Source organism: Nomascus leucogenys, chromosome 10, assembly GCF_006542625.1.
Source record: "Nomascus leucogenys isolate Asia chromosome 10, Asia_NLE_v1, whole genome shotgun sequence".
Classification (NCBI taxonomy): Eukaryota; Metazoa; Chordata; class Mammalia; order Primates; family Hylobatidae; genus Nomascus; species Nomascus leucogenys.
The window spans coordinates 34387698-34415291 of NC_044390.1; the positions used below are offsets into that span (position 1 = coordinate 34387698).

The following is a 27594-nucleotide window of genomic DNA, read 5'->3' on the forward strand; positions in this document are numbered from 1 at the left end:
GGAATGTTCTTCCATTTGTTTGTATCCTCTTTTATTTCATTGGGCAGTGGTTTGTAGTTCTCCTTGAAGAGGTGCTTCACATCTCTTGTAAGTTGGATTCCTAGGTATTTTATTCTCTTTGAAGCAATTGTGAATGGGAGTTCACTCATGATTTGGCTCTCTGTTTGTCTGTGATTGGTGTACAAGAATGCTTGTGATTTTTGTACATTGATTTTGTATCCTGAGACTTTGCTGAAGTTGCTAATCAGCTTAAGGAGATTTGGGGCTGAGACAATGGGGTTTTCTAGATATACAATCATGTCATCTGCAAACAGGGACAATTTGACTTCCTCTTTTCCTAATTGAATACCCTTTATTTCCTTCTCCTGCCTGATTGCTGTGGCCAGAACTTCCAGCACTATGTTGAATAGGAGTGGTGAGAGAGGGCATCCCTGTCTTGTGCCGGTTTTCAAAGGGAATGCTTCCAGTTTTTGCCCATTCAGTATGATATTGGCTGTGGGTTTGTCATAGATAGCTCTTATTATTTTGAGATACGTCCCATCAATACCTAATTTATTGAGAGTTTTTAGCATGAAGCGTTGTTGAATTTTGTCAAAGGCCTTTTCTGCATCTATTGAGATAATCATGTGGTTTTTGTTGTTTCTATGCTGGATTACATTTATTGATTTGTGTATGTTGAACCAGCCTTGCATCCCAGGGATGAAGCCCACTTGATCATGGTGTATAAGCTTTTTGATATGCTGCTGGATTCAGTTTGCCAGTATTTTATTGAGGATTTTTGCATCAATGTTCATCAAGGATATTGATTTGAAATTCTCTTTTTTGGTTATGTCTCTGCCAGGCTTTGGTGTCAGGACAATGCTGGCTTCATAAAATGTGTTAGGGAGGATTCCCTCTTTTTCTATCAATTGGAATAGTTTCAGAAGGAATGGTACCAGTTCCTCCTTGTACCTCTGGTAGAATTCGGCTGTGAATCCATCAGGTCCTGGACTCTTTTTGGTTGGTAAGCTATTGATTATTGCCACAATTTCAGAACCTGTTATTGGTCTATTCAGAGATTCAACTACTTCCTGGTTTAGTCTTGGGAGGGTGTATTTGTCAAGGAATTTATCCATTTCTTCTAGATTTTCTAGTTTATTTGCATAGAGGTGTTTGTAGTATTCTCTGATGGTAGATTGTATTTCTGTGGGATCGGTGGTGATATCCCCTTTTTCATTTTTTATTGCATCTATTGGATTCTTCTCTCTTTTCTTCTTTATTAGTCTTGCTAGCAGTCTATGAATTTTATTGATCTTTTCAAAAAACCAGCTCCTGGATTCATTAATTTTTTGAAGGGTTTTTTGTGTCTCTATTTCCATCAGTTCTGCTCTGATTTTAGTTATTTCTAGCCTTCTGCTAGCTTTTGAATGTGTTTGCTCTTGCTTTTCTAGTTCTTTTAATTGTGATGTTAGGGTGTCAATTTTGGATCTTTCCTGCTTTCTCTTGTGGGCATTTAGTGCTATAAATTTCCCTCTACACACTGCTTTGAATGTGTCCCAGAGATTCTGGTATGTTGTGTCTTTGTTCTCGTTGCTTTCAAAGAACATCTTTATTTCTGCCTTCATTTCGTTATGTACCCAGTAGTCATTCAGGAGCAGGTTGTTCAGTTTCCATGTAGTTGAGCGGTTTTGAGTGAGTTTATTGATCCTGAGTTCTAGTTTGATTGCATTGTGGTCTGAGAGACAGTTTGTTATAATTTCTGTTCTTTTACATTTGCTGAGGAGAGCTTTACTTCCAACTCTGTGGTCAATTTTGGAATAGGTGTGGTGTGGTGCTGAAAAAAATGTATATTCTGTTGATTTGGGGTGGAGAGTTCTGTAGATGTCTATTGGGTCCACTTTGTGCAGAGCTGAGTTCAATTCCTCCTTGTTAACTTTCTGTCTCGTTGATCTGTCTAATGTTGACAGTGGGGTGTTAAAATCTCCCATTATTATTGTGTGGGAGTTTAAGTCCCTTTGTAGGTCACTTAGGACTTGCTTTATGAATCTGGGTGCTCCTGTGTTGGGTGCATATATATTTAGGATAGTTAGCTCTTCTTGTTGAATTGATCCCTTTACCATTATGTAATGGCCTATCAATTTACTTTTTAACTGATTACTTACTACTTGATTTTGGGCAAGTTACTTCTCCATGCCTCAACTGTCTTATCACTAAAATGAGATCATTATAGTACCCTTTTGTAGAAATATTATAATGTTTAAATAGGACATCCAAATGCTTAGAATAGAGCCTGGCATACAGGAAGCACAGTCAATGTTAGCCATAATTATACTTAAATAATAGTAATCTAAATAACTTAAGTAGGAGACCCTTATAATCAATGGATCTGATTTCTCAATTTAAAGTGTTTTAAGGAAAGATGGCTGACATGGACAATTTTCATCCATTTATAGAGAAGTAAATATGGATGCTCGTAATGATTAAATCCGTTTTGACGGCAGGCTCTGAAAGGCTTCTTTCTTGCATAAATTTTCTCTAAGACTCGCCTCATAAGAAAAAGAAATTATGTATCTTATGTGGAAGAAAAGTCCATGTGATATTTTTTATTTATCTTGTAAAATGTAAATTATTCTTTTATGACATAGCTCTGTAGGCCACTACTAATTGGTATAGTTCCTTCATAGTAATTTCCATGCTTCTTTGAATTGGAACTAACTTTTTAAAACCCTGATGCAGTGTTTTAACCAAGCTTTTTTTCCAAAACACCAAGTCACCTTCACTAGCATTAGATCACAGTTAAGGAAAAACAGCACCTATCGATTCAGAATATTTCTGTATGAGTTAAGTGGTTGACTTTTTCACTAATTGGCTAATTCATTCATTGCTGTTTGACTTCACGAACAGCAATGAGTGAATTAGCCAATTAGTGAAAAATTGAATTGAAGCCATTAGAAGTATGATATTAGATTGACTCAGATAGGAATATGACCTTTTTTGTTACTTTATCATTTCTAAGTAAATTAATAATGAATGTCTAGTCACCAAAATTACAGCCCACTCAGGGTTATTTTTACCATGCTGAACTAACTATTCTAACGATATATCCAGCCAAATTGGAAATTGGAAAATTTTGCTGCTAAAGGAATCTTTATGCACAGTTTAACAATTCAGCTACCTGCAGCCCTGAACAAAATACATTGCCAGCAGGATGCTTTTTGGCAAAGTCATAGTCAATTATAATAATGGGAATTTTAAATGCCCCACCAATAAATGTTGGAATTATCTGTGGAAAAGGAAGGGGTTCAGAACATTACTGCAGCATTGTTTGATTACCGTAAGTAAGTACATTTTATTCTTGGAGACCTATGTAATTAGTTATTTTAGGAAACAAGAAAATAAGAAAAATACACCTATTGTAAGTGGGATACAATTTTGTTTCCCTAACCTCGAGCCCTGCAGCAGTTCTAGTACCAGATGTTAGATGAGAAGAGTTATTCTTCTAAGCTTTACAGACTGCTAAATAAATTATCTCAAAGGTTGATTCAGTAAGAATTCAAAGAGTTAATTGTCAGTATTGAACTTTATCAACTACCATTTTCATTCATTTTTGAGTATCTATTTTGCATGGGGCATTGCTCTAGGGAGTTGGGACATATCAACAAATAAAGTCATCAAAGTTCTTCAAAATTTGAGCTCAAATTCCATTTTGGGGGGGAGTGGGGAAATAGATACTAAACAATAGATTTTATAAGTAATTATTTTGGTTTGTTAGAAAGTGATACGGGAAAAGCAAACTGGAGGACAGTGAATCAGGAATAGGAGAAGAGGTTGCAGCTTAGAGTGGTTTGGGTTGAAATGATAGTGCCACAGAAATGGAGTGTGCCACACGCATGGGGGAATAGGGGGTGGAGCACGTTGCTAGAGAGGGGCTCCATATGTCACTATTTTCAGCAGAGAAGTCCTGTCAAGATATTAAAAATGCATCTCATTGTCCCCGTCTCCCGCTTGTTGGAGTGCTTCCTGGCCTTGTCTCTCAGAGCTGAAGGTGACATAAATCATAAAAGAAATAAATGGTACCGCCTAGGCTCTCTGATCTTGTAAGGCCCCACCTAATTTAAGCTTTGGTGGATAGCCTATTTCCCATTAGTTGTCTCAATTCACAGAGGATGGAGAAAGAAAGCACTGAATGAGATGTGCAGCTCAACTCAATGGGCACTTTTTAGCCTCAATTATTTGGCTAGGACAACTTTATTCAGTTTAATGGAATACAAAACTCAGCAGTTCTTATGGAGACTTCAATGTGCTGTAAAACAAACCACAGATAAATGAACTGTCTGAAAGAATAATATGAGGCACTGCTAAACAAGTGTTGTGGAAGAGAAAGATCACTGTAATCTAGAGTTAGTTAGAGTTTGGGCTTTCTGGAAAAATGAGACCAACATTACACCTTCGAAAACTCTAGTGTGGTGGTGGTGCAAGTGGAGGGAAATAGGAAAGAGGCAACAGTGTCCATGAAGACACAGAGGCAGAAAGGGCAGTGGCCCTGGGATAGTTAAAAGAGAGAAGTGTAGCTGAGGGACTTCTTGACTTGACTAGCAGCAATTAGCCGTGACTAATAAGGCTTTCCACACTCCAAAGACTTAGATGGGGTGATAAAAAACCATCTACATTAGGCAGACTGTGGTAGCCTCCCTAGAGACACAGAGCTGGGCCGGATGAGTCCAGGCACTGAAGTGATCTATTATCTTTCACCTTAAAGAGTAAAAGGGAAACTAAAGTTAATTACCCCTACGAAACAAAAAGGTGCCTTCTTTTGCTTCAATTACATGGATATATTCTACTAGTCTAAAGGTATCGTCTCACTTCTTTCTGTCACTGCGAGGACTTGAGTCAGAAGAAAGTTTAAATACAGTCATTGAGCTGGAAAGAGTGGAAAGAGAAGCAAAGAGGGGGAAGCTGTAGGAAGGACGAAGGCACCCCCGAGATACATGGTTACTGCTTACACCAAGCAGCTGCCTTGGGAACGCTTCCCCCAAGCAGCCAGAATGCTCAGCAGTAGAAGACACCTCTCTTCCTGTAGGCGAGTCCTGGGAAGCTGGTCAATCTGCAAATGCCAATTCCCAGCAGTGAGCTCGGTCCACTTGTAAATCAAGATTTGGGGAAAGAGTAGGGTGGGTGGCATGGTTGACACTGTCATCAGCTCCCTCCTCTGACTCCTCTGGTCATGCCCCCATCTACTCTCACTCAGCTACACCCCACCTTCGGATTTGTGATGGACGCTGGGTCCCTAGTAACCACAGCAAGCGCCTCCCCCGCACTTCCCCCTTCCCACGCCCCACCCCCACCCCCAACCACCACCCCAGCGACGGAGCCTACTCTGCTCCAAGCCGCCGCTAAGACCCGGAGAAGCGGAATTTCACTTTGAAACTCCCTTGCCTCGTGAGGGCCGGCGCTGGGCATGCTCAGTAGCCGCGGCGCTGCTGCTGGGCTGCTGGGCTGCTGGGCTGCTGGGCTGGCGCGGAGTCCACCCTGCCGTCTCCGCCTTGGCTTCTGGGCGTCCAGAAGGCCAGGCATTTGCCGCCTCTGAGCGCTTCTGTTCCCCTTACCCGCAACCTCCTACTCCTCTTCCTCTCTCCCTCTCTTAGGGAGGTAGAAGCTGGTGCTGCTTTCTCTCGGCGCCACAGACTGACTGCTCTGCAAACCCCAGCTGAGGACCTGAATCCCGGAGACTAGAAGACCCTTGGCGGTGGCTCTTTCTAACAGCACTTTACCTGAAGTGGGGTCGTGGTGGAGTTTCTCCTCCACCTCTCAATGCAAACACTATGCGGAGAGCAGTCGGCTTCCCTGCGCTGTGCCTGCTCCTTAATCTTCACGCTGCAGGTAAGGGGTTGCCAGGCTTAGAGCCGGAGCTGTGCATGAGATGGGAAACTGCACATGCTTAAGGACTCTAGGAAAAGCTTGCCTTGCGAAGAAAGCCTTTCTAAAAAGGTAAAGCAGGACAGTACCTGACAGGGAATGGGTGAGGGAGTCGTGCACCTGTTGGAAAACTGAGGCCGAAAACTTAACCTAAAATTAGCTCTTGATTTTTCTTTACCTTATACGAAAATAGTGAACATTTTCAATATGAATACAGGTTTGCTACCCCCTTCGCCTCCCCTCCGTCTAGATTCCCTGCTCTTGTTTCTAGGCTATGCACTTAACTGTCAATTTTTCAGGAGAGGGACAAGACATCCTGCTGGATGTAACCTTTTCTACTGCAGCGGCTACTACATTCATAAGGTCTCTTGGTCTAGCGAGCGCTCATAGGAAGGCATTGGCAGTAACCTGATGGACCACATCTCCGCCCAAAAGATCGAAATACATGGTTCACATTAGTGATGCTGCACCAGGCTCCTTTGGCCCCTGCTCTTGTCACTCTAATTTTCTAAACCAATAAGAGGAAGGAAAGGTTTCAAATAGAATCCTCTTGTCTCTTTCAGCACCATGGCTAGCGTCCGCTGGCACTTAAAAAAAAAAACAAAAAACAATTACAGTTCCAAAGCTGACAATCCTGGGTTGGGCACTGGCCCTCGGACAGATTTGATAAGGTGTAACCAAGAGTAACAGTGAGACTGCTCCCAAATATAAATAGATTTGAGGCACCAGAATCAATATCAAGTCTCGTGTGGAAGCAAACGTTGGGAAGTACCTGAGAGATATTATATGTGGTGTCCCTGCTTTTTGCATACATAGCACCTCTATTTAATGCAGACAGACTTGCTAGGCTGAATTCCTTATCATTGTCACACACACACGAGCCAAAATAAAATATGGCAGGGAGATTTTAGAAACCCTACTGTGACAGCAGTTGTCCATGCAGTAGTCCTGTAACAACCAGAGACTAGGCATTTTCCCTGAGTGTGTTTCTCATCCAATCGCACATATCCATTCATTCCTTCAAGCAACATTTGCTGAGTGTATACTATGTTCTAGGGGTAGTGAGTAAAAATCATTGTTCTGAAATTACAATCCTTGCAGTATCTTTTTTAAAAGAGTGGGTGAATTTTATTCTCTGTGTACAATAGTGGGAGTGAAATGTGGTACTTTCTTATTCCAGCTAATGCTATTATTTAAATGTATCATGAATCTTTTGAGCAAATAATGCATAGGATTATTAAAGCTGTTATTAAATACACGTTAATTGTTATAATTATGATGTTATATTGTGGGGCTTTCAATAGTTCTTTGGTACATTTTGAAAACCAGAAAATATCTATGACTTGATTATTAAATTATTTGCAAACAGCTGTAGTGAATTATTTCATTACCACTTACAATTCTTCAATGCTGAAATGTGGGATGAAAACATACACATTGGGTTGAGTTTTATTTATAGTATTGCTTAATAATAGACTGATACAAACATTCATTACAGAAAAATCTCAATTCTTACTAAGGTAGCAATGATTTAGCTGGTCTGCCAACAATATCAGTGTAGTCATTTTTTCAAAATTAACATATAAAAAAGTTTAAAGATCACATTTGATACATCTTGAGTAATTATACCTTAAAAGTTATAAATAAACTGAAGCATGTGAAAAACATGTCTTGATTTACTGTAGATGAATATTTCGGATGAGAAAAATGAGGACTTTTGCTCATCAGATGAGAAACCTAGAAGCCTGTAGCCCTAGATTATACCTGGAGCTCTGCCAAAGGGTATATTACCAAAGCCAATCCAATCCATCTCTACTTCAACTTTTTAATTTGCAAAACAAACATAAAAAGTAAGATTAATCAACCAATTTTAATTTAATAAGAAAATGCATTTAAGGGCATTTTTATATTTCAGTTGCAAGATGCTAAATATTCATTGTATTCATATTTAATATAGTGAAATATATTGGTGTTTTATCACAGATTGCAAGTTTAATATTATAGTTCTCTTGCCAATTTCATTTTAAATGCATTTTCATTTTAAACAGCAATTTGTGGGTCACAAGCTGTCATCAGATTAAAATTGATCACAGTTATCTAATAACATTGTTAGGGCTTTTCATCAGAACTAAAACAAACACAGCTCGTTGGTCTAAGCTTCTATACATTTGGAGATTAAGAAAATAAGTGGACGGGATGACAAAGATCAAGAAATCACTAATATCTCTGCTTGTTGAATGTGTGAGTTTGTTACTTTTATGGAAGACTTTTCTCTCAGAACAGAGGCCGACTTCATAAAGAAGGGAAATGAATTCTATACATTCGGGTCTCTTTAACTGTAAAGCTAATTGATCCATTTTGGTTACACCCGGGGTATCAGCAACTGCTTTATGCTGGTGGAACTGATGACATCTTATAATGCTTTAGAGATGGGAGGAATGGGCTAACGGGATGTAAGCATTCTTTTTAGCTATACTAGGAACTGTTGCCTTCAATATAACCATGCCTGTAATGATAAGTAGCAAACTGCTTGCAACTTGAGTGCCATCTCCCGTTATTTTGGTTATGGTTGCCTAAGACACTGTTGGGGGAAAAAAGAAGATTATGACTCGGATTCTGGCTAGGGAGAAGTACTCTGATCTATAATAGCTATGGGAGAAAAATGAGGAGTGGGTACAGTGCTGTGTAAGTGGCATCTCTGGGTAAATTAACACTAAAGGATTACTAAGCATGGTTCTTGTTAGAGAAGCTAGACAAAACTCTACCCATGGCAGCCGATTTTTATAGATCGCCTAACAAGGAAGGTGTGGTTATTGTCCATCCAACTGCTTATTTTACAGGTGAGAACATGAAGATCTAGAGTATTAAAGTGGTAGTTAATTGCATAGTTGGGATATAAGCCCAGGTTTCCAGACCCGTGGTTGCACACTATATAAAATTATACACTGGTTCTACAATACACTGGTTCCACTTAATCAGTGGGGCCACCACTGATTAAGTTAGTGGTGTAAAATACTTTTTACCTAACCGTCCTTGTTCTTTACTCTTTCGTGAACCAGTTTAATATATAAACTCCAGTTGAAAATACCACTTCAGGAATATTCAAGAAGGCAATTAAAAGCCACCACAATAATATGAATGGTAAAAAAATATTATGTGGAAGATCCACAGAGCTTATTTTCTTCAGCATTTCTCCTCTTCCTTTGTCTAAAGAAGCATATTCCATTTGAGGAGATATTATTTATAGGGTTGTATTTTAGTTGCAAATGAGTACATTTTTGAGATATATTAAAAATTCTCATGTGAAAGCTTTCTTTTTCCTAGGGAATGTTTTGCTAACAAAATACAGAAGCTGATTTCAATCCATTGCTTTCTCTTTGAGTTCTGGAAAAGGTTCTTTCAAATTTCCATGTTGTTCTTACTATCAGCCTTTTTTTTTTCCATACATCCATCATGTTTATTTAGCATACGTCCTTATGTATAAGGAGGTTTTGAAAAGTTTGTTTTCTTGGCCTATGATTATGTCTCAGTCTTCAAATACCACTTTTAGTTTGGAAGCTGAGAAAGAGGAAGTAAGTTGTTATTTCACATTCTCAGCAAACTATCGCAAGGACAAAAAAACCAAACACCGCATGTTCTCACTCATAGGTGGGAATTGAACAATGAGAACACATGGACACAGGAAGGGGAACATCACACTATCAGCCTTTCTGAATGGCACAAAGACTGCCTTCAATGTATCTCCTGAAACTATCTCTTCACTCTCAGAGAAGTGCATAGTCAATTTCTCTAGTCTCTGAGAAGAAAGGTATTCTATGATGGTGCCAAGAAGATCTGGGAGGTGATTTGCAGAAGTACCACTCTCAAAAGAAAGGATAGACTAACAGGTAAATGATATATTTTAAGATGTTCCTTAGAACTCCAGAATTTGTTTTTCCCATTGAAAATCACTCAATATAGACCTTACAATGGTCTAGAGTCTCTCTCCACATTATTTCTATGATATTATCTCTCACTACTTTCTTCTTTTTTTGCCTCTCTCCAGCCATATTTATCCTTCTGTTTCTAGAAGATGCCAGGCACTCACCCTTTCATACTGTTTTGCTTTTTTCTTTCTCCAGCTATCTCCATAGCTTAATCCCACAATAATTTTAGGACTTTAATTAAATATTACCTTCTTAATGGGGTTATCCTATTTCATATTTCATTTTCCCTTCCCCCCATCACCCAGATAAAAATTCTAGCACCCTTTCCCTCCTTAATTTTTCTTTCCCCAGAGGTCTTCACCACCTAACATACAATATGTTTTACTTTCGTTTATTGTAGTTTCCCCTGTCTGTATTAAAATGTAAGCCCGTTTAGGGCACATATTTTTGCCTGTTTTGTTTATTGTTGCATGTATTGGAGGTCCTGGGCTACCTAGTACCTGGGGGCAGTTCCTGACATAAAATCTTTCTAAAAATTAAATAAATATGTTAAATAAATAACATAATACAGTGATATTTCTGGTCTCTTCTTTTTGCATTTAATATCTTCTTAACACCCACAAAAAACACACATAGTCCACTTAGCCACTTCCAGAATGGACTTAAACAGAGCTCATTTGTCCAAAACTCATGTTGCCTCACATGCCCCCAAAACACACTATCTCTAACAGATTTTGCTGTCCTTGTGAACTGAAGGGCAATAAAGGATGGGTTTGTGTTAGACCAGAACTACTAATCAACTCAGGAAAAATGTCTTTCAAACTGATTGCCAGATATTGTTCAGCCCAAATGCTTTGCTGATTGGCTACATTTTCACTTCTCAGTGAAATGCCTTGTACATGTAGGAATGGCTACAGGGATCAGCTGATTTACAAACAGAGAGTCTAATACACTAGGAAAAACTGATTTGCTTCGTTGGTACTTAAGAGACATAGGAATATGTATATTGGAGATGACATATTTCTAGCACCTCCAATAGAATAGCACCTCGCATATTCCGTTGAAAATCACATCCTATCTAACACTTGTAAAAATTCTGGGATGCATTATGCACATTCAGCCTTTTCTTCTTTATTTCTCACCCACTTCTCTATCAGCTTCAGTCCTCATCCTATCATCCTATGGTTGAACATAATTAAAGAGGTTATTATAATGTACGTTCTTGTTATCAATGCATTTCTATAGTACTTATCTATTTTGATCCCTTTCTGAATTTTAAAATTTTTCCTCACTGGACTTCCACAGACAGTCATTACTTCCTAGCTTCCCTCTTATCTCTCCAGCCATTTCTCAATTTGTACTTTTTGGTCTTCTGCCGTGTATTATTTAATGGTTAGTGCTCTCTACAACTTGTCATTGATTTTTTGTTATTTTTCTCTGTATACAATCTCCCTGGATAATTATACTCAGACTTGCGTGTCAAAGATTCCAAAATCCACATTTCCATCTCAGTTATCTCCCCTGAACTCTGGTTCTATATTGAAAATTACCTAGAAGTCATTGTAAATTCCATAGTAATATTTTTGTTTTTGTTGTTGTTGTTGTTGTTGTTGTTGTTGTTGTTAGAGACAGGGCCTCACTCTGTCACCTAAGCTTGAGTGCAGCGGTACAATCATGGCTCCCTGCAGCCTCGACCTCCTGGGCTCAAGCAATCCTCCTGCCTCAACCTCAGAGAGTGCTGGGATTATAGGTGTGAGCCACAGTACCTGGCCCCACAATAATCTTTTTTTACTCAACACTTCTCAACACAATTACTCTGATAAATATTCCCTAACATTGTGAATAACACCAGGATTCGTCACAATGACCCAGGTCTGAAATGAATAATTGATCCTAGATCATCCCTTTGCTACTTTCATCTTAAAGGTTTCCAACTCTTCTCATAATAGGTTCTCCACTCTCCATGATCATGTCACTGCCTTGAGACAGATCCTTATTTCTCACATAATATCTTGTGATGACCTCCTATCAAATTTATTCTTTATAATAATGTCAGAGGTGAAACTCTTAAAAGCATACCTGATCATATTCTTTCTCCATAAAATTCTTTAATACAGCTATCTTCTTTTCTTTTAGAATAAACTCCAAACTCATTAGCAAGGCAAAGTCTTTTGCAATGAGGTCTTCTCATCATGCCCTCCTTTGCACGCTAATATCACACTAAGACAAAATTTCCTTTGGTTTGCCATGTCTTGAATCATTTCACATACTGTTCTATTTCTCTTAAATACCAATACTCTGCTCCTTTTTTTAGATGACTCTTTCTCCAACTTCAAATGTTGATAAGGCATAGCCCACTTTGAGAATCTTCTTTTTTTTGGATGCCTCACGTCATTCAAGTAGCTCTCCTACATTTCCCTTTTCGATCCTGTATATTCCCCTGTCAATGTACTTAACCTGTATACTGAATTTTTTTGAGAACAATAACACACTTGAAGCTTTATTTCTATATACTTATTCCCTAGAACTACGCTTGTTACCTAATATGGCATCAGTAAGTGTTCAATGAATGAATACATATATTAAATGTATTTGGTAAAATGAATTATGATAAATTGATTTACATTGACCAAGAGATTATATCTCATCTTCATGACCATAAAGAAGATAATTGACTTTACTACTGTTACCTTAATGCAATTTACACTTATTGACAACAAGGAAATGGAGATGGGACAGAGAACTTTCTATATAAATACAGTCCGTAAGATAAGTTTGTGTCCCATGGGCATGATGCTATTTTTAGTGTACTTGTGTGCTGAACTCTTTCTAGATGGATAGACATTCTTGCATGATTTTCCAGTACTACTTAAGAATAGAATGAGATTTTTTTTTTTACTTTGAAGAGCTCAAAGAGTTAGATAAACAACATAGCATGATAGTTGTCTACTACAAAATGGACCTGGAACTCCTAACCCTGATTACTGATCGGTTATTATCTACCTAGAGCAAATACAAGACATTTACACATTCAAAATCAGGTGGGAGTGTGAGACAGTGGTTTCAATAAATCAAGACCAAAAATTATTCAACCCTCCTTTGCTCTCTGAAATAAAAACCAAATCATCACACAAAATGTCTGAATATTTGAGTGGTTGTATACATTTTTTCTCTCATTTTATGTGTATGCGGCCTTTATAGAACCATAAAGTTTTTGGATCCCACATATTTTTTCTTATAGAAGACATTCTTACACCTGAAGAATGGAGACTATTTTGTGAATTATTTAAAAATCGCTTTATGTGAGATGATCAGATCACAAATCAAAAGCCCATTCATTGCCATTAGTATTAGAGATAACATAGATGTTATATTTTATGGTAAGTTTATTGTTAAATCTTAAAAGTTGTTCTGTGAGTCAAATTCAAAAGCTAGTGAAAGCCATTTTTTCCTTTAAAAGGGGATTTGAAAGATTCTACTTGGCCCATGAGTGCATTTTTCATCTTCAAGGCATTTACAAATGCTGACACACTTAGAGTAGCGTTGATGTTTCCCAACATAAAAGATGTTAGTAGTTTCGAAAAAGAAAGATGTAATGCTAAAATATTATTTTAAGATCAAATTTCCTAATGCTTATGTACCATATAATGTAACTATAAGTGCCTACTATAGTAATGATATTTGCCACAAAAAGACAATTAGCAAATTTATATGGTAAACATTAGCACTTTCCATTTGAATCATTTTTATTCATAATGACTGCATAAACTTTCCTCATAATCAAATCTCATTTGATTTTAATATATTAAGATGTTGATGTCCATTAAAATTGCAGCCACACAGACCAACAACAAAGCAAAACTATTGTTTATATTATGCAGCAGTCTAGAACTTAGCAAATGCCAAGTTCATTGGGGAAATGAATTATTTTTTCCTATTTCTATTTTATTTTTTATTTCCTTTTTTTTCAGATTTAAAGCAATGTCCTTTTTCTGGCTTAAATGAGAAGACTGGCCTCAGGCAGTCCTAAACTACTGATTCTTTGGAAAGGAGCACTTAATGAGCACAGAGTAAAAGCATCTCACAGTGATTCACTGGCCTGTACAGCATTATGTACAGAGCAAGACTCTACAGCTATTTCACTGTTCTAATGATCCAATTCCTGAGGCACACTGGAGAGAAAAGGAAGCAATAAGTGCACAGAATCAGGTCACCACTGGGTGACTTTCACTTATCTGGGAAAAATGATCAAACATAATATCATAGTGAGTTAGTTAGGTTGAAAGACCATAAATCCGTTAATGTAAATATATGGCTTTCAATCATAAGTAATTTAGTTTCTTTGTCTTCTTGACTCAAGGTAGTATTTTTAAAATTCTCCCTAAAGAAAATAAAGTAGCTTAAACAGAAGAAAGGAGGAAATTTAAACAAGGGGAAATGTCATGTTTCTAGATAACTTTTTAGCAGAACTCCATAGTAGTTGAGAGTTAAGTGGGATAATATATCCAAACTTGCAGTCTTAGAGAGTGTCATAGAAGTGTTAGACATTATGTGATTAGACTAAGGAGATGATAAATGGTTAACTTGTACCTTGGAGTAATTTCTTATTCTTTTTATGTTTATGCCAATACTGGGTAAGCATACACACCTAGATAAATTCTGGATTCTGAGTGGTTTTATTTTTTCAGTTGAGCCTTTTCTTGGTAGTTTTCATCTGTATGCTATAGGCAGGAGCCTGATCATATGTGCAGGTTTGTAGTGGACTATGAAGCTCTAAAACATCTACCTCCCTGCAGATATCTCTCCCAATGCCTTTTCTAAAAGTTTCATCTAAACATGAATTCTAACATCATGTCTTCAGCAAGTTCTGCTTAAATGAATGTGAAATACAGATTTCTCTTGGCTATGCCTGATTGTGACTGAAAATGTGTAACATTCACATAAACATAAATCTGAAGTGTCTAGTTCCTACTGCACTGCCTTGCTTAGCAGGTAGTCTAGACTTGTCGTAGGATACATCTTCCTAATTAGTCCCTCTAGGGATCCACAAAGGGTGAGAAGCTCAAGCATGGACCAGGGATGCTGCTCATAGGTCTATAGGCTTCCTATCTGTTGTCTACTCCTCTGGCCATCCTTCTTCTCTACTGACCAACTGATACTCTCCTATTTACCATTTGTAGCCCATGGAATTTCTAGACCATTGGGCTGCAGGTCCATGTGGAAGGCTGCCTGTGGTTCTGCAGACACCAGCCAAGACAGGGGTGTTTGAATGTAAAGGGATAAAAGGAGGGGCATGGGTATGGGAAGAACGTAATGGAAAAGGTCACATACAGCCACAACCTGTTCGTGGAACTACTCACCACTCCCCTAAAACCCAGGCTACTCAGCTGACCCTGCTTTTCCAGGACTATTCTCGCTGCTGATTTTACCTCAGGTGACCTATTATTTATAGCTCCAGTTTGACTCCCTTGGAGACCCATAGTTCACAAGAAAACTCAGAATTCAGTTATAGAAACTTTTTCATGATGCTTCCCTTCTCTATGCAAATCCAGAGACACATCTGGCAGCTGTTTCAGTGCCTCTGAAAATTCCATGACATTTAAGAAGCTCACTAGGGCAATTCTCATGAGTCCTCACAAGCCTGGTCCCCTTGGGCATTTGGGCATGGCTCTTGGCATTGCTGGGCACCTCTGTATCTCTAGAGATCAGGATTTCCCATCAGGCATTCATTGGTTACTTCTGATTGTTTTATTTCCTCAAACTGGGAATGCCTGATATTTAGAGGGCTTAAGTTATAAATTTTATCATGTTATTTGTAACTCCTAAATCTGAGCATTAACTGAAGCTATAGAAATATAATAAAAAGTCTTCCTCTCAAGACAAGCATTGGATTTCATATGGAAGAGACAAATAGATTTCCTTTTAAGACAGGAAGGAGATAACAAATGAGTATTTTCTAAATCCCTTTGATGTGCTAAACTCTACCCAAGGTGCTTTTGTAAGATAATTGTCTTACCTTTTAGGATTGAAAAATGTTTTGAAATGGCATGCTTATACTTCAGAAACAACAAAAATATGCCTTAACTCATGTAGTACAATAAAAACAAACAAAATTTGGGCTCTAGGATCTGACTACCTGAGTTCAAATCCCATCTTCTCCCATTTAAAAAGCTAATGTATAAGGCCCTGCAGCATGGAACCTGGAACACTGAATATATTCTATATTCAATATTAGTAGTTGTAGGAGTTGTATTAACATGTGAAAACTTTCATTGGTCCTGTATTTCCTATAGCTGAAATATAAGACCAATGAAAAGAAAATATAAAAAGAAAAATGGTGCACATTGACTATTGACCTATTTTAAAAAATCACTCTAAAACCTTCGTTTGTGAAGAGTATATGCTATGAAAATCAAATAAGCATGTCCCAATTTTTAAAACACTAGTAAAACCTTCATCTTATAAATTTTTAAATGCTCATAATTAGCAAGTTCATGGTGAAGAAACTAAATGCTGCTTTCAAAACAAGTATATAAGAGAAAAAAAAACCTCTAACCACCAGAGGCACTGCCACCATGGGCAACCTTTCTTCTGACAAAGCATCTGTCAGTCTCAGGGATTGGGTAGGACATGCGGTATCATCACTCCTGCTACCCTACTCTACAGACTATATGAATCCACAACATCCAACAAAGGCCAAAACACTCCACTTCTAATGCTGACTTTCAGTCTTAGAGAAATATGTATTAGACAGGGAAAGTTTGATATCCTACAATGAGTTTATGTGAAAGCGGCCCTGATTAACAGAGGCTTTCCTTATACTAATATTTTGTTTTGTTCCTTTGAGTGGAGACTTGAAGAAGTTTTTCTACCCTGATAGAGAGATTCAGTTCAGATTAAGTGACAGGTGTACCTTTTTTTTGTAAAGTTTGTTGAAAAGCTTTGTTCTGGAAAGGAGTGTCAGCATGAAATGTGTCTCTGACTATAGGTACATTCTGAAGCAGATCAATTTTAGGAAAAAGCTGAGGATCTGGACAGTGATTCTTCATGCCTGTGCACAATTTGCATACTCCAATTTGAAAATCCTGTTCACATATCTCTGATGTGTGTGTGGTGGGGGAGGGTATGCACTTTATGAAATCAAACAGAGTTCTCACACATGCAATTAGCGAATCAGGTGTCCTGTCTCCCCTTGGGTTAAGTTTTGCTGAGTCTGCAGCTAATTCCCAGTGGGTGCAGGATCAATTCCTGCCAGTCCAGGCCTGTCTTGTGCCTCTGGTACCCAATACCTCACCCTGAAGCATCAGCTCTCACTGCTGGCAGGGCCCCTCAGGTCCTCCCTCCACCAGCCCTTCATGTCTTGAAGTTTACACTTGGGAACTGTGTTTCTAATCTGAGCTTCAATCTCCAATTTTCTCTTTCTTCTCCACCCTCAGCTAAACTGGGTAGTTTCTGCTTCCTATTCCAGGATAGATCTCTTCTCAGAAAGGATATGCCACACTGATCTACTTCAGATAAGAATAGCTGTTAATTATATGGCCCTTCCTTAATTTTCATTTTTCAAAGAATCATTAGAAAGCAGAGCCTTAGCCCAGTGCCATTAATTTCAAATGGTGGATGAAGGAGCAAGAACAAGATGGAATAGCAGTGTTGAAAGGGTCTACCAAGTGCCCCTCGAATCCCAAAACATAGGCAAGGGAGACCAGGACAGGGATCTCTTCAAGTGACCAACTACAGACCTCTTTCCCCACTGATATGGTTTGGCTGTGTCCTCACCCAAATCTCATCTTGAATTGTAGTTCTCATAATCCCCACCTGTTGTGGGAAGGACCAGGTGGAGATAATTGAATCATGGGGTGGTTTCCCCTATCCTGTTCTTGTGGTAGTGAGTTAGTTCTCACGAGATCTGATGGTTTTATAAGGGACTTCACCCTTCGCTGGGCACTCATTCTCTCACTTGCTGCCGTGTGAAAAAGGATGTGTTTGCTTCCCCTTCTGCCGATTCTAAGTTCTCTGAGGCCTTCCCAGCCATGCGGAACTGTGAGTCAATTACACCTCTTTTTCTTTATAAGTTACCCAGTCTCTGGTATGTCTTTATTAACAGCATGAGAATGGACTAATACACCTGCTATGTTTTAATATAATTCCTAATCTGCTATGAGAATTATTCTTAAAACAGACACTTTTTTTTCCTTTGTCTTAAAATTGGAGCCCAGTTTTTAAGTCGTCTGGAGAACTCTGCTATGAAAACAATGGAGATAGTTTCTAATCTTTATTTGAAAACAATTATATTTTAGCTGTTTGTGTAACAATGAACGACGTATAAAATTAGTTTCTAAATGCACTACTTCATTATTCAGTGAGGGCATATGGAACTGAATTCCTGTGATTTCTGCAGTCTTAGCTTTCTAGCCATATGAGCATTTTTCTGCCTTTTCCCAGAGGGTGTAGTTTGATAGTCCTCTCTTAATGGCTGTACAACCTTTAACATATAGTAGCATTCACTCCTGTCAACCTCTCCTCCCAGTATCCTTTGACTCAATACTTCAGAAACTGGGGGACATCTGATTGCTATACCTCAGCTGGCACACATTTCACTTTTTCCAACAGAGTCTGAGGCCCAAGGTCTTAATGCTCATTCTTTCTTCATGACTTATGTCTAGTCACATTGTCCCAAGGTACTGTTTTAATTGTATTATGTTCCACTTGGTAATAGATATTTATCAAATGAAAAATAACTCTATTAAAGCTGGGCAAAAATCAGGAAACATGAACCCCTTTCGTTGCAATTTTACCACCAGCAAATAGCAGACAATGGATTTTTCCTGAAACGGCTGTCAATTCTGTGACTCCCAAATAGAGGTTTACACTGTTCAGCTCAACTTTCAGTGGATAAACGGGGAGAAGTAAGAGATATCCAGAGTATTTATGCTGGGCTGAGAGTGGAAGGAGGAGCCGCTTTTCCTAATAGAATATTTTGGGAAATGTGAAAAAACATGTGAGGAAACTTTACAAGGTGATTAAAATCATCCATTACTCTAATGGGATTCAGGTTCTTCTCTTAAATAGAAGCGATCAGAGCTAGCACTACAAAAATAGAACGATTACTTTGCCATTGGTTTCTTTATTTTTATTATAGATGTATTGGACACATCACTGGTCAAATATGTGGAGAGTTTAAATAATATTAAAGAATGTCACAACACTTCCTGGTAGAATTATATTTTCACATCTTAGTAGCCAGTGCATAGACTGGGTCTTAGAAAAACCAGTCCTGGAAGGACGTGTTAAAATTTTATTGTAGTTTTCTTTAAGGCTAGTCAATTGAAGGAGTAGGAGTGGAGAAGGAACAAAGAAATCTGCAACTGGTTGTGATCAATTAGTTGTAAACACCACTGCACTGGGACCAGCCTTGGAAGTGTTCTTTTAATGATAAGTTCATCCAAGTGTTTTTTGGGTCCGTGTTTATAATTTTGGCGAATTTAATTATTGTCATCTTATAGAAACTGATTTTTTTAAAAAAACTTTTTATAACAAAATGGCTGGATTAAGGATAAATATTTTTGTCAAATTGGTTATTTGGTGGCAGGATGCAAAACAAAACAATATGTGTACATACAAATATATACATACATATGCATATATTGTTGGAACATAACTAAGGCACAGAAACTGAATTCTATAAAACTGGCTTTGTATATGGCATATGTTATATTTTGGGAGGTTATCCTAACATTGGTTGTCATATTTTGGGAAGGCTGTAATGTTTATCAGTGGGGTTTAGTGTTATTACTGTTGACACTTTTAACTGGAGATTAGTATTCTGGTTATCTCTTGTTACCGTTACCAGTAGAATGATAGAACAACTAAATAATAGATTTAATATTAGCCTCCTTACATCCCAGAGTAGAATTTCTGGAAATCCCTGCTTCTGTAAGTTCCCAAAGGGTCTTTTATACTATTTATGGAAAAACTTACTTCTTTAGAGAAAAAAAATCAGGACCATGCAAAATCTAACTGAATCGTGGCTTCTTTTTTACTGAAATATATTTCTAATCTAGTTGTAGATATGCAAGAACCACCTACATTTTCTGATGAGAAGACTGAGGCTCATTGGGGTGAGCTAACAGATGAGAAGAGAGAAGTTGGGAGGTCATTTAAATTAGAATCTGGGTCCCTCCTTTATTTCTTAATTCTTTCCTCTTAATAAAAAGCATGTTTCTTTCCTTTCTCAATACTAAATAGGCATCTTTCCCAAAAGAACTTTTATTGCTACAGTTGTGTATTTTAAATTTTCCTGAGAGGCATTAACAAATCAAGTAAATGGGAGCCTAATCATTTCTCATGCGTAAATTCTCAAGGGAAGCCCCTGATGCTGTCCATTTATCTCTCCTTTCTAGAGAAGGTGTTAACATTCCTAACAAAACAATGATTGTCTTTTCAAAAAATGATTACACAGTAAAAGCCTTTTTTTGATTGTTCACTTTTTAAAGTCTCTTTAGAGACCACTGTTTTATTCTTTCCTTTCACAAGTTATTGACATTGACTTAAGTACTTGCAATGCAAGGATTTATTCTGAGAGAGTGTATACAAGGCTGTTCTACCTTATGCATTCAGGAATAACCAACACTGAATTTGAAATAATGAATCATAATGTACTCTAACTAAACATTGTAATTTCATTCATTTCTCTTTCCTTTGTTAAAGATCTCTTCAGAGACTACCAAGGTCATACCCAGAATGAAATTTCAATTGTGCAATTTTATGACCATCAAATCTCACTGGTTATTTTCATGTAAATGTTGTTTTTTGATAAAAGTTCTTTTATTTTAAATGTAGATTAGTATCTTTGACAAGCTACTTACTAAACATTCTGTAAGAGACACTCTATCCCTCACAGGTAGGGAAAACTGTCACTGAACTCTCAGTGAAGACAAGAAATCTTACCACATATTTCATATCAACTTTCTTTACAATAACTCTTTCAATTCCTCTCCATTCTCCTGAAACCTTCCATCTTTCATCCCTAGTCTTCACTCTCTTATGAGATGACTTCGTCATCTTCTACACAGAAAATATAGACACCATCAAAAGATAATTTTCTCAACTTCCAACACCAAACCCGTTAACATCCCTAATCTCCCTCCCCTCTACATATAATGAAATAAATACCTTCCTCAAATCCAAGGCTCATTCCTCTGCCTGTACTCTGAGTCCTCTCTCCTCCTATCTTCTGGGTGAGTTCAGTCTACTAATTATTCCAGCTGCTTTCTCTTATATCTGATCACTCCTTTCAGCTGGCTCCTTCTCCTTGAGGATTAAATGTGCCGAAATCTACTTTCTTAAAAAGAAACCAAAAACACATCCCTCAACCCTATCTTTCCTTCCTAGTAACACATAGTCACTCTCTTATTACACCTAAACTTGATTTTTCCACTTATTTTGTTTCTACTTTATCTCCTACTCAGTCCTCATTTCAGTTAAATTTAGCTTTCTGTCCCTTCCCAACATGTAAATTCATTGATGATATTTCTTATGAAAAAGACTTAAATTTAGTGATGAGAAAAGATGTTTGGTATAGTTATGCTTGAAAAAAGTAGCTTACAAAACATAATATAGTATAACCTATTGACTTTTTTGGTATGTGGTTCTATGAATTTTCACACATGTATAGATTCATGTCATCACAACCACAATCTGGATACAGAACAGTTCGCTCACCACAAAAAACTTCCTACTATCTTTTTGTCTCCAACTCCTACACCCAAATAACCACTGATCTGTATTTCTTAACTATAATTTTTTGTCTTTTGAGAATGTCATATAATGGAAAAATATAGTGACTTTTTGAGACTGGCTTCTTTCACTCAATGCCTTTTATATTCAAGTTGTGTGGATCAATAGCCCATTTCTTTTTACTGATGAGTGGTATTACATTGTTTAGATGTATCATAGTTTATCCACTCATTGAAGGACATTTGAGTTGTTTCCATTTGGGGGCAATTATGAATAGACTTGCTAATAAAATTTGTTTACAGACATTTGTGGGAATATACATTTTTATTTCTCTAGAGTAAGAATGTAGAAGTGAAATTGCTATATCATATGGTAAGTATGTGTTTAACTTTACAAGAAACTCAAACCATTTTCCAGAGTGCCTTTGCCATTTTGCATTCTCACCTGCAAGGTCTGAGACTTCCAGTTGCTCCAGATCCTCCATAGTATTATTAGTACGTTTCATTTTAGCAATTCTAATATCATATCACAATTTTTAATATGCATTTTCCTATTGGCTAATAGAAACGGACATACTTTCATTTGCTAATTTGCTATTCATGTATCCTCTTTAATAAAGTGTTCAAGTCTTTAGCCCATTTTTAAACTGGTTTGTTTTCTAATTGTTGAGTTTTGAGAGTTCTTTATACATTCCAGTTACAAACCTTTTGTTGGATATGTGATTTGTAATTATTTTTCTCCCACTCTCTAGGTAGCTTTCTCCCTTTCTTAACAGTATCTTTCACAGAGCAAATTTCTTTTCATTCTGATGCCATCCAGATTATCTTTTTCTCTGTGGATTGTGATTTTGATGTCATGTTTAAGAAACCTTTGCCTAACCTTAGGTAATAAAGATTTTATTCTATGTTTTCTTCTGAAAGTTCTGTAGTTTGTACATTACACATTTAGATATATGAACCTTTTTAGTTAATTTTGTATAAGGTGTGAAGTTTAGGTAAATGTTCATTTTGTTATATATGGATGTCTAATACTTTAAATGTAATTTTGAAAAGACTGTCCTTTATTGTTCACCTTTATTGAAAATCAAATGGTAATACTTTCTCTGAATTCATTTTTTAAATTTTATTTAGCAGTTATTTTTGATTTACATTATTTTTAATTGACAGATCATAATTATATGTATGGGGTAAAATATGATGTTTTTATATATGTATACAGGGTAGAATGATTAAATTAAGACAATTAACATATTTATCACCTCACTTGTTTAGAATTTTTGTGGTGAGACATTTCAAATTTATGCTTTGATATTTTGAAATACACAATAAATTATTGACTATAGTCACTCTGCTGTGCAATAGATCTCAAAATTTATATTTCCTGCCTATCTTAAACTTTACATCCTTTAACCAACAACTCCTCATTCCTTCCCCATTCCCTGTCCCAGCCTTTGGTAACCATCATTCTACTCTCTACTTTTCTAGATTCCACATATAACTGAGATCATATGATATTTGTCTTTCTGTGCCCACCTTACTTCACTCAGCTTAATGTCCTCTAGGTTTATCCATGTTGTTACAAAGGTTAGGATTTCCTTCTTTTTATAAGACTGAATAGTATTACATTATATGTACATGCTACCTCTTCTCTTTTTTCCCATAGGTTATTGGGAGTACAGGGGGTGGAATAACAGTCTCCAATACCATCCAGGTTGCTGCAAATGCCATTAATTCATTCCTTCTTATAGCTGAGTAGTATTCCATTGTGTGTATATATAGATATAGCTATACATATATATAGACATATATATATATTATATATCTCAGTATCTCATATAGATATAGATCTCAGTCTCTTTACCCACTCGTTGATTGACAGGCATTTGGGTTGGTTCCACGGTTTTGCAATTGCGAATTGTGCTGCTATAAACGTGTGTTTGCAAGTATCTTTTTCGTATAACGACTTCTTTTCCTCTGAGTGGATACCCAGTAGTGGGATTGCTGAATCAAACAGTAGTTCTACTTTTAGTTCTTTAAGGATCTCCACACTGTTATCCATAGTGGCTGTACTAGTTTACATTCCCACCAGCAGTGTAAAAGTGTTCCCTGATCACTGCATCCATGCCAACATCTACTGTTTTCTGATTTTTTGATTATGGCCATTCTTGCAGGAGTAAGGTGGTATTGCATTGTGGTTTTGATTTGCATTTCCCTGATCATTAGTGATGTTGAGCATTTTTTCATATGTTGGTTGGCCATTTGTATACCTTCTTTTGAGAATTGTCTATTCATGTCTTAGCCCACTTTTTTATGGGATTGTTTGTTTTGTTCTTGCTGATTTGTTTTGAGTTTGTATAGATTCTGAATATTAGTCCTTTGTCAGATGTATTATGGGAAATGGTATAGAGGTTCCTTAAAAAACTAAAAAGAGAATAGATTGTGAAGATTTTCTCCCACTCTGTGGGTTATCTGTTTACTCTGCTGTTCTTTTGCCATGCAAAAGCTTAATTAAATTAATTAATAATGATTAAGTCCCAGCTGTTTATCTTTGTTTTTATTGCATTTGCTTTTGGGTTATTGGCCATAAAATCCTTCCCTAAGATGATATCTAGAAGGGTTTTTCCAATATTCTAGGATTTTTAGAGTTTTAGGTCTCAGATCTAAGTCCTTAATCCATCTTGAGTTGATTTTAGTATAAAATGAGAGATGAGGATCCAGTTTCATTCTTCTACATGTGGCTAGCCAATTATCCCAGTACCACTTTTTGCAAAGGATATCCTTTCCCCACTTTATATTTTTGTTTGCTTTATCGAAGATCATTTGGCTGTAAGTAGTTGGGTTTATTTCCAGGTTCTGTATTCTGTTCCATTGGTCTATGTGCCTATTTTTATAGCAGTACCATGCTCTTTTACCCATTCGTCTATTGATGGGCACTTAGGTTATTTTCATATCTTGGCTATTGTGAATAACGCTTCAGTGAATGTGGGAGTGCAGACATCTCTTTGACAATTCATTTTAATCTGGGAGAGATATACACCCAGAATTGGGATTGCTGGAACATATGGTAGTTCTATTTTCAGTTTTTTTGAGGAACCGCCATACCATTTCCCATAATGACTGTACAGGTTGAGGATCCCTAATTCAAAAATTCAAAACACTAAATTCTCTAAAATAGAAAATTTTTGCATACCAACATGATGCTCAAAGGAAATGCTTGTTGGAGTATTTTGAATTTTGGGCCTTTTCATCAGGGATGCTTGATTAGTATATATTCTGCAAATATTCTGAAATCCAAAAAAATCCAAAATTCAAAACATATCTGGTCCCAAGCATTTTGGAAAAGAAATCACCTGTACTTATTTACATTCCTACCAACAATGTGCAAGAGTTCCCCTTTCTTCCCATCCTGGCCAACACTTAACTTTCATCTTTTTTGATAAACCCATTCTAACAGGTATGTGGTGTTACCTCATTGTGGCTTTAATTTGCATTTTCCTAATGGTTAGTGATGCTGAGCATATTTTCATTTACCTATTGGAAATTTGTAAGTCGTCTTTTCAGAAATATCTGTTCAAATCTTTTGCCCATTTTTTAACTAGGTTAATTTTTTTGGTATTGTTTGAGTTCCTTATGTATTTTTGATATTAACTCCTTATCAGATGTGTGATTTGCAAATATTTTCTCCCATTCTGTGGGTTATCACTTGACTTCGTTAATTGTTTCCTTTCCTGTGCAGAAGCTTTTTAGTTTGATACAATCCCATTTGTCTATTTTTGCTTTAGTTGCTTGTGTTTTTGGGGTCATATTTTAAAAAAATCATTGCCCAGGCTAATGTTGTGGAGGTTTTTGCCTATCTTTTCTTCTAGTAGTTTTATTGTTTTGGATTTTATGTGGAAATCTTTAATTCATTTTTGTATATGGTGTGATATATGAATCTAATTTCATGCTTCTGCATGAAATCTCTATTTTGCACCATTGAGCTGTCTATTTCTTTGCCAACGCTACACTACCTCAATGACTATAGCTTTATAGTAAGTTTTAGAATTGAGCAGTATTTTTTAACTTTATTATTTTTTCAAAATTGTTTTAGTTTTCTATTTATTTTGCCTTTGTAAATTTTAGAATCAGCATATGTATATCTACAGAAAATTCTAGTGATATTTTATTGTAATTGGAGATGATTGACATCTTCATTATGTAGAGTCTTCTAATTCATGAACATGGTATATTTGTTGTTTATTTAGGTCGTCTCTGATTTTTGTTCAACATTTTATAGTTTTCAGTATATATATATATATATATATATATTGCACATGTTCTGTTAGATTTATACCTAAGTATTTTATTTTGGGGTCAGTTTTTTTTTTTTTTACTTTTAGTTTTCAATTATACATTGCTAACTTATACAAATGCCATTTAGTTTTGTAGGTTGCTTTTGTATTTTGTGACCTTGCTAAACTGACCTGTCAGTTCTAGGAAGATTTTGGTAAATTCCTTGGGATTTTTTATATAGACAATCATGTCATCTGCAAATAGAACCATTTTATGTCTTTTGCTCCTTTTCTTTGTCTCATTGCACTGACTAGGACTCTTAATACAATGTTATATAGCAATGGTATGGGTGCCTTGTTCCTTGTCTTAGAAGGGGAGGATTCAGTTTTTCACTATTAAGCGTAATGTTTACTGTGGGGTTTGGTGTAGGTACCTTTTATTAGGTTGAGAACATTCTCTTCTATTTCTAGGTTACTTAATTTTTTCTTACTATGAATAGACATGAATTTTGTCAAATAGTTTTTTCCACCAATTAGTATGACTATTATTTTTCCTCTTTAGACTCTCAATAGAGTGGGTTATGTAGATTATTTTTCAAATATTGAAGCAGCCCTACATTCCCAGGAAAATCAGCCCCATTTGGTAGTGGCATATGTCTTTTTATATATTTCTGCATTCAATTTGCTAATATTTTGTTGAGGACTTTTACATTTGTGTTCATGAGCAATATTGGTCTATAGTGTTGTTTTTTTAGGATTGTCTCTATCTGCTTTTGTTATTAGGGTAATTTTGGCTTCATCAAATGATTTTGGTGAATGTTCCCCCTTCTATTTTCTGGGAGAAATTATATAGATTTGATGTTATCTTTTTCTTTAAATGTTTGGTAGACATTTTCAATTATGCCATTTGGTCCTGAAGATTTTTATTCAGAAAAGGTTTAAGTAGAAATTTCATTTCTTTTATAATTTTAGCACAATTTAGATTATTTATTTCATCTTTCGTGCGTTTCAGTGGTTTGTGGTTTTCAAGGAATTGATCTTTTTATCTAAATTGTTGAATTGATGTGTAGATGATTGTTATTTTCCTTTTTATACATTTTTACATTTGCTGAGTCTGTGATGATATCCCTCCTTTCATTTCTGATATTAGAAATTTGTGTTTCTCTCTTTCTTTGTCAGTCTTGCTAGAGTTTTATCAACTTTACTAATCTTTTCAAATAACTAGCTTTTGTTTCACTCATTTTTCTCTCTTCTTTTTGTATTTTCAATGTAATGATTTCTACTTTTAACATTTTAATTTCTTTACATTTATTTTACGCTTTTTTTCTTGTTTCTTAAAGTGGAAGCTTATATTTTTGATTTGAGACCTTTGATTTGAGACCACTTAATGGTATACTTTTTTCTCTAAGCACTGTTTCAACTGCATCTCACAAATCATGACATGTTATATATTTTTTATAGGTTAAAGATTTTTAAAATATATATATTTATTGAATATATAATATGTAAAAATAATTATATAAAGTGTATCAAGGAGTTAAAAAAAGACTAAGTGATGATGAAAAGAAAAACATAAACTGTAGAAAAATGATATAAATAAGAGAACAACTAAAATAAAAGAGGTGTCTTTTTTAAAGTGCATATATTGACTAATGCATTGGGTTCACATTTATAGAAGTATCACTTTGAATTAGAAATTTGAAGACAAGCAAAAATTTCATAATCCCTATACTCATTTACTAGGCTAGCTTTTTGGGTTTTTTTATT

General features: G+C 36.3%; 1 protein-coding gene across 1 annotated transcript in view; it reads left to right on the forward strand.

The window, feature by feature from the left end:
- Positions 1 to 5371: 5371 nt before the first annotated feature.
- Positions 5372 to 27594, forward strand: part of PTPRR (protein tyrosine phosphatase receptor type R) — a 274788-nt gene continuing 252565 nt past the window's right edge. The window contains exon 1 of the mRNA XM_003259539.3: positions 5372 to 5859. Within this exon, the coding sequence (XP_003259587.1) occupies positions 5802 to 5859 (58 nt within the window). The 5' untranslated portion in view covers positions 5372 to 5801. The remainder of the gene's footprint in view (positions 5860 to 27594) is intronic.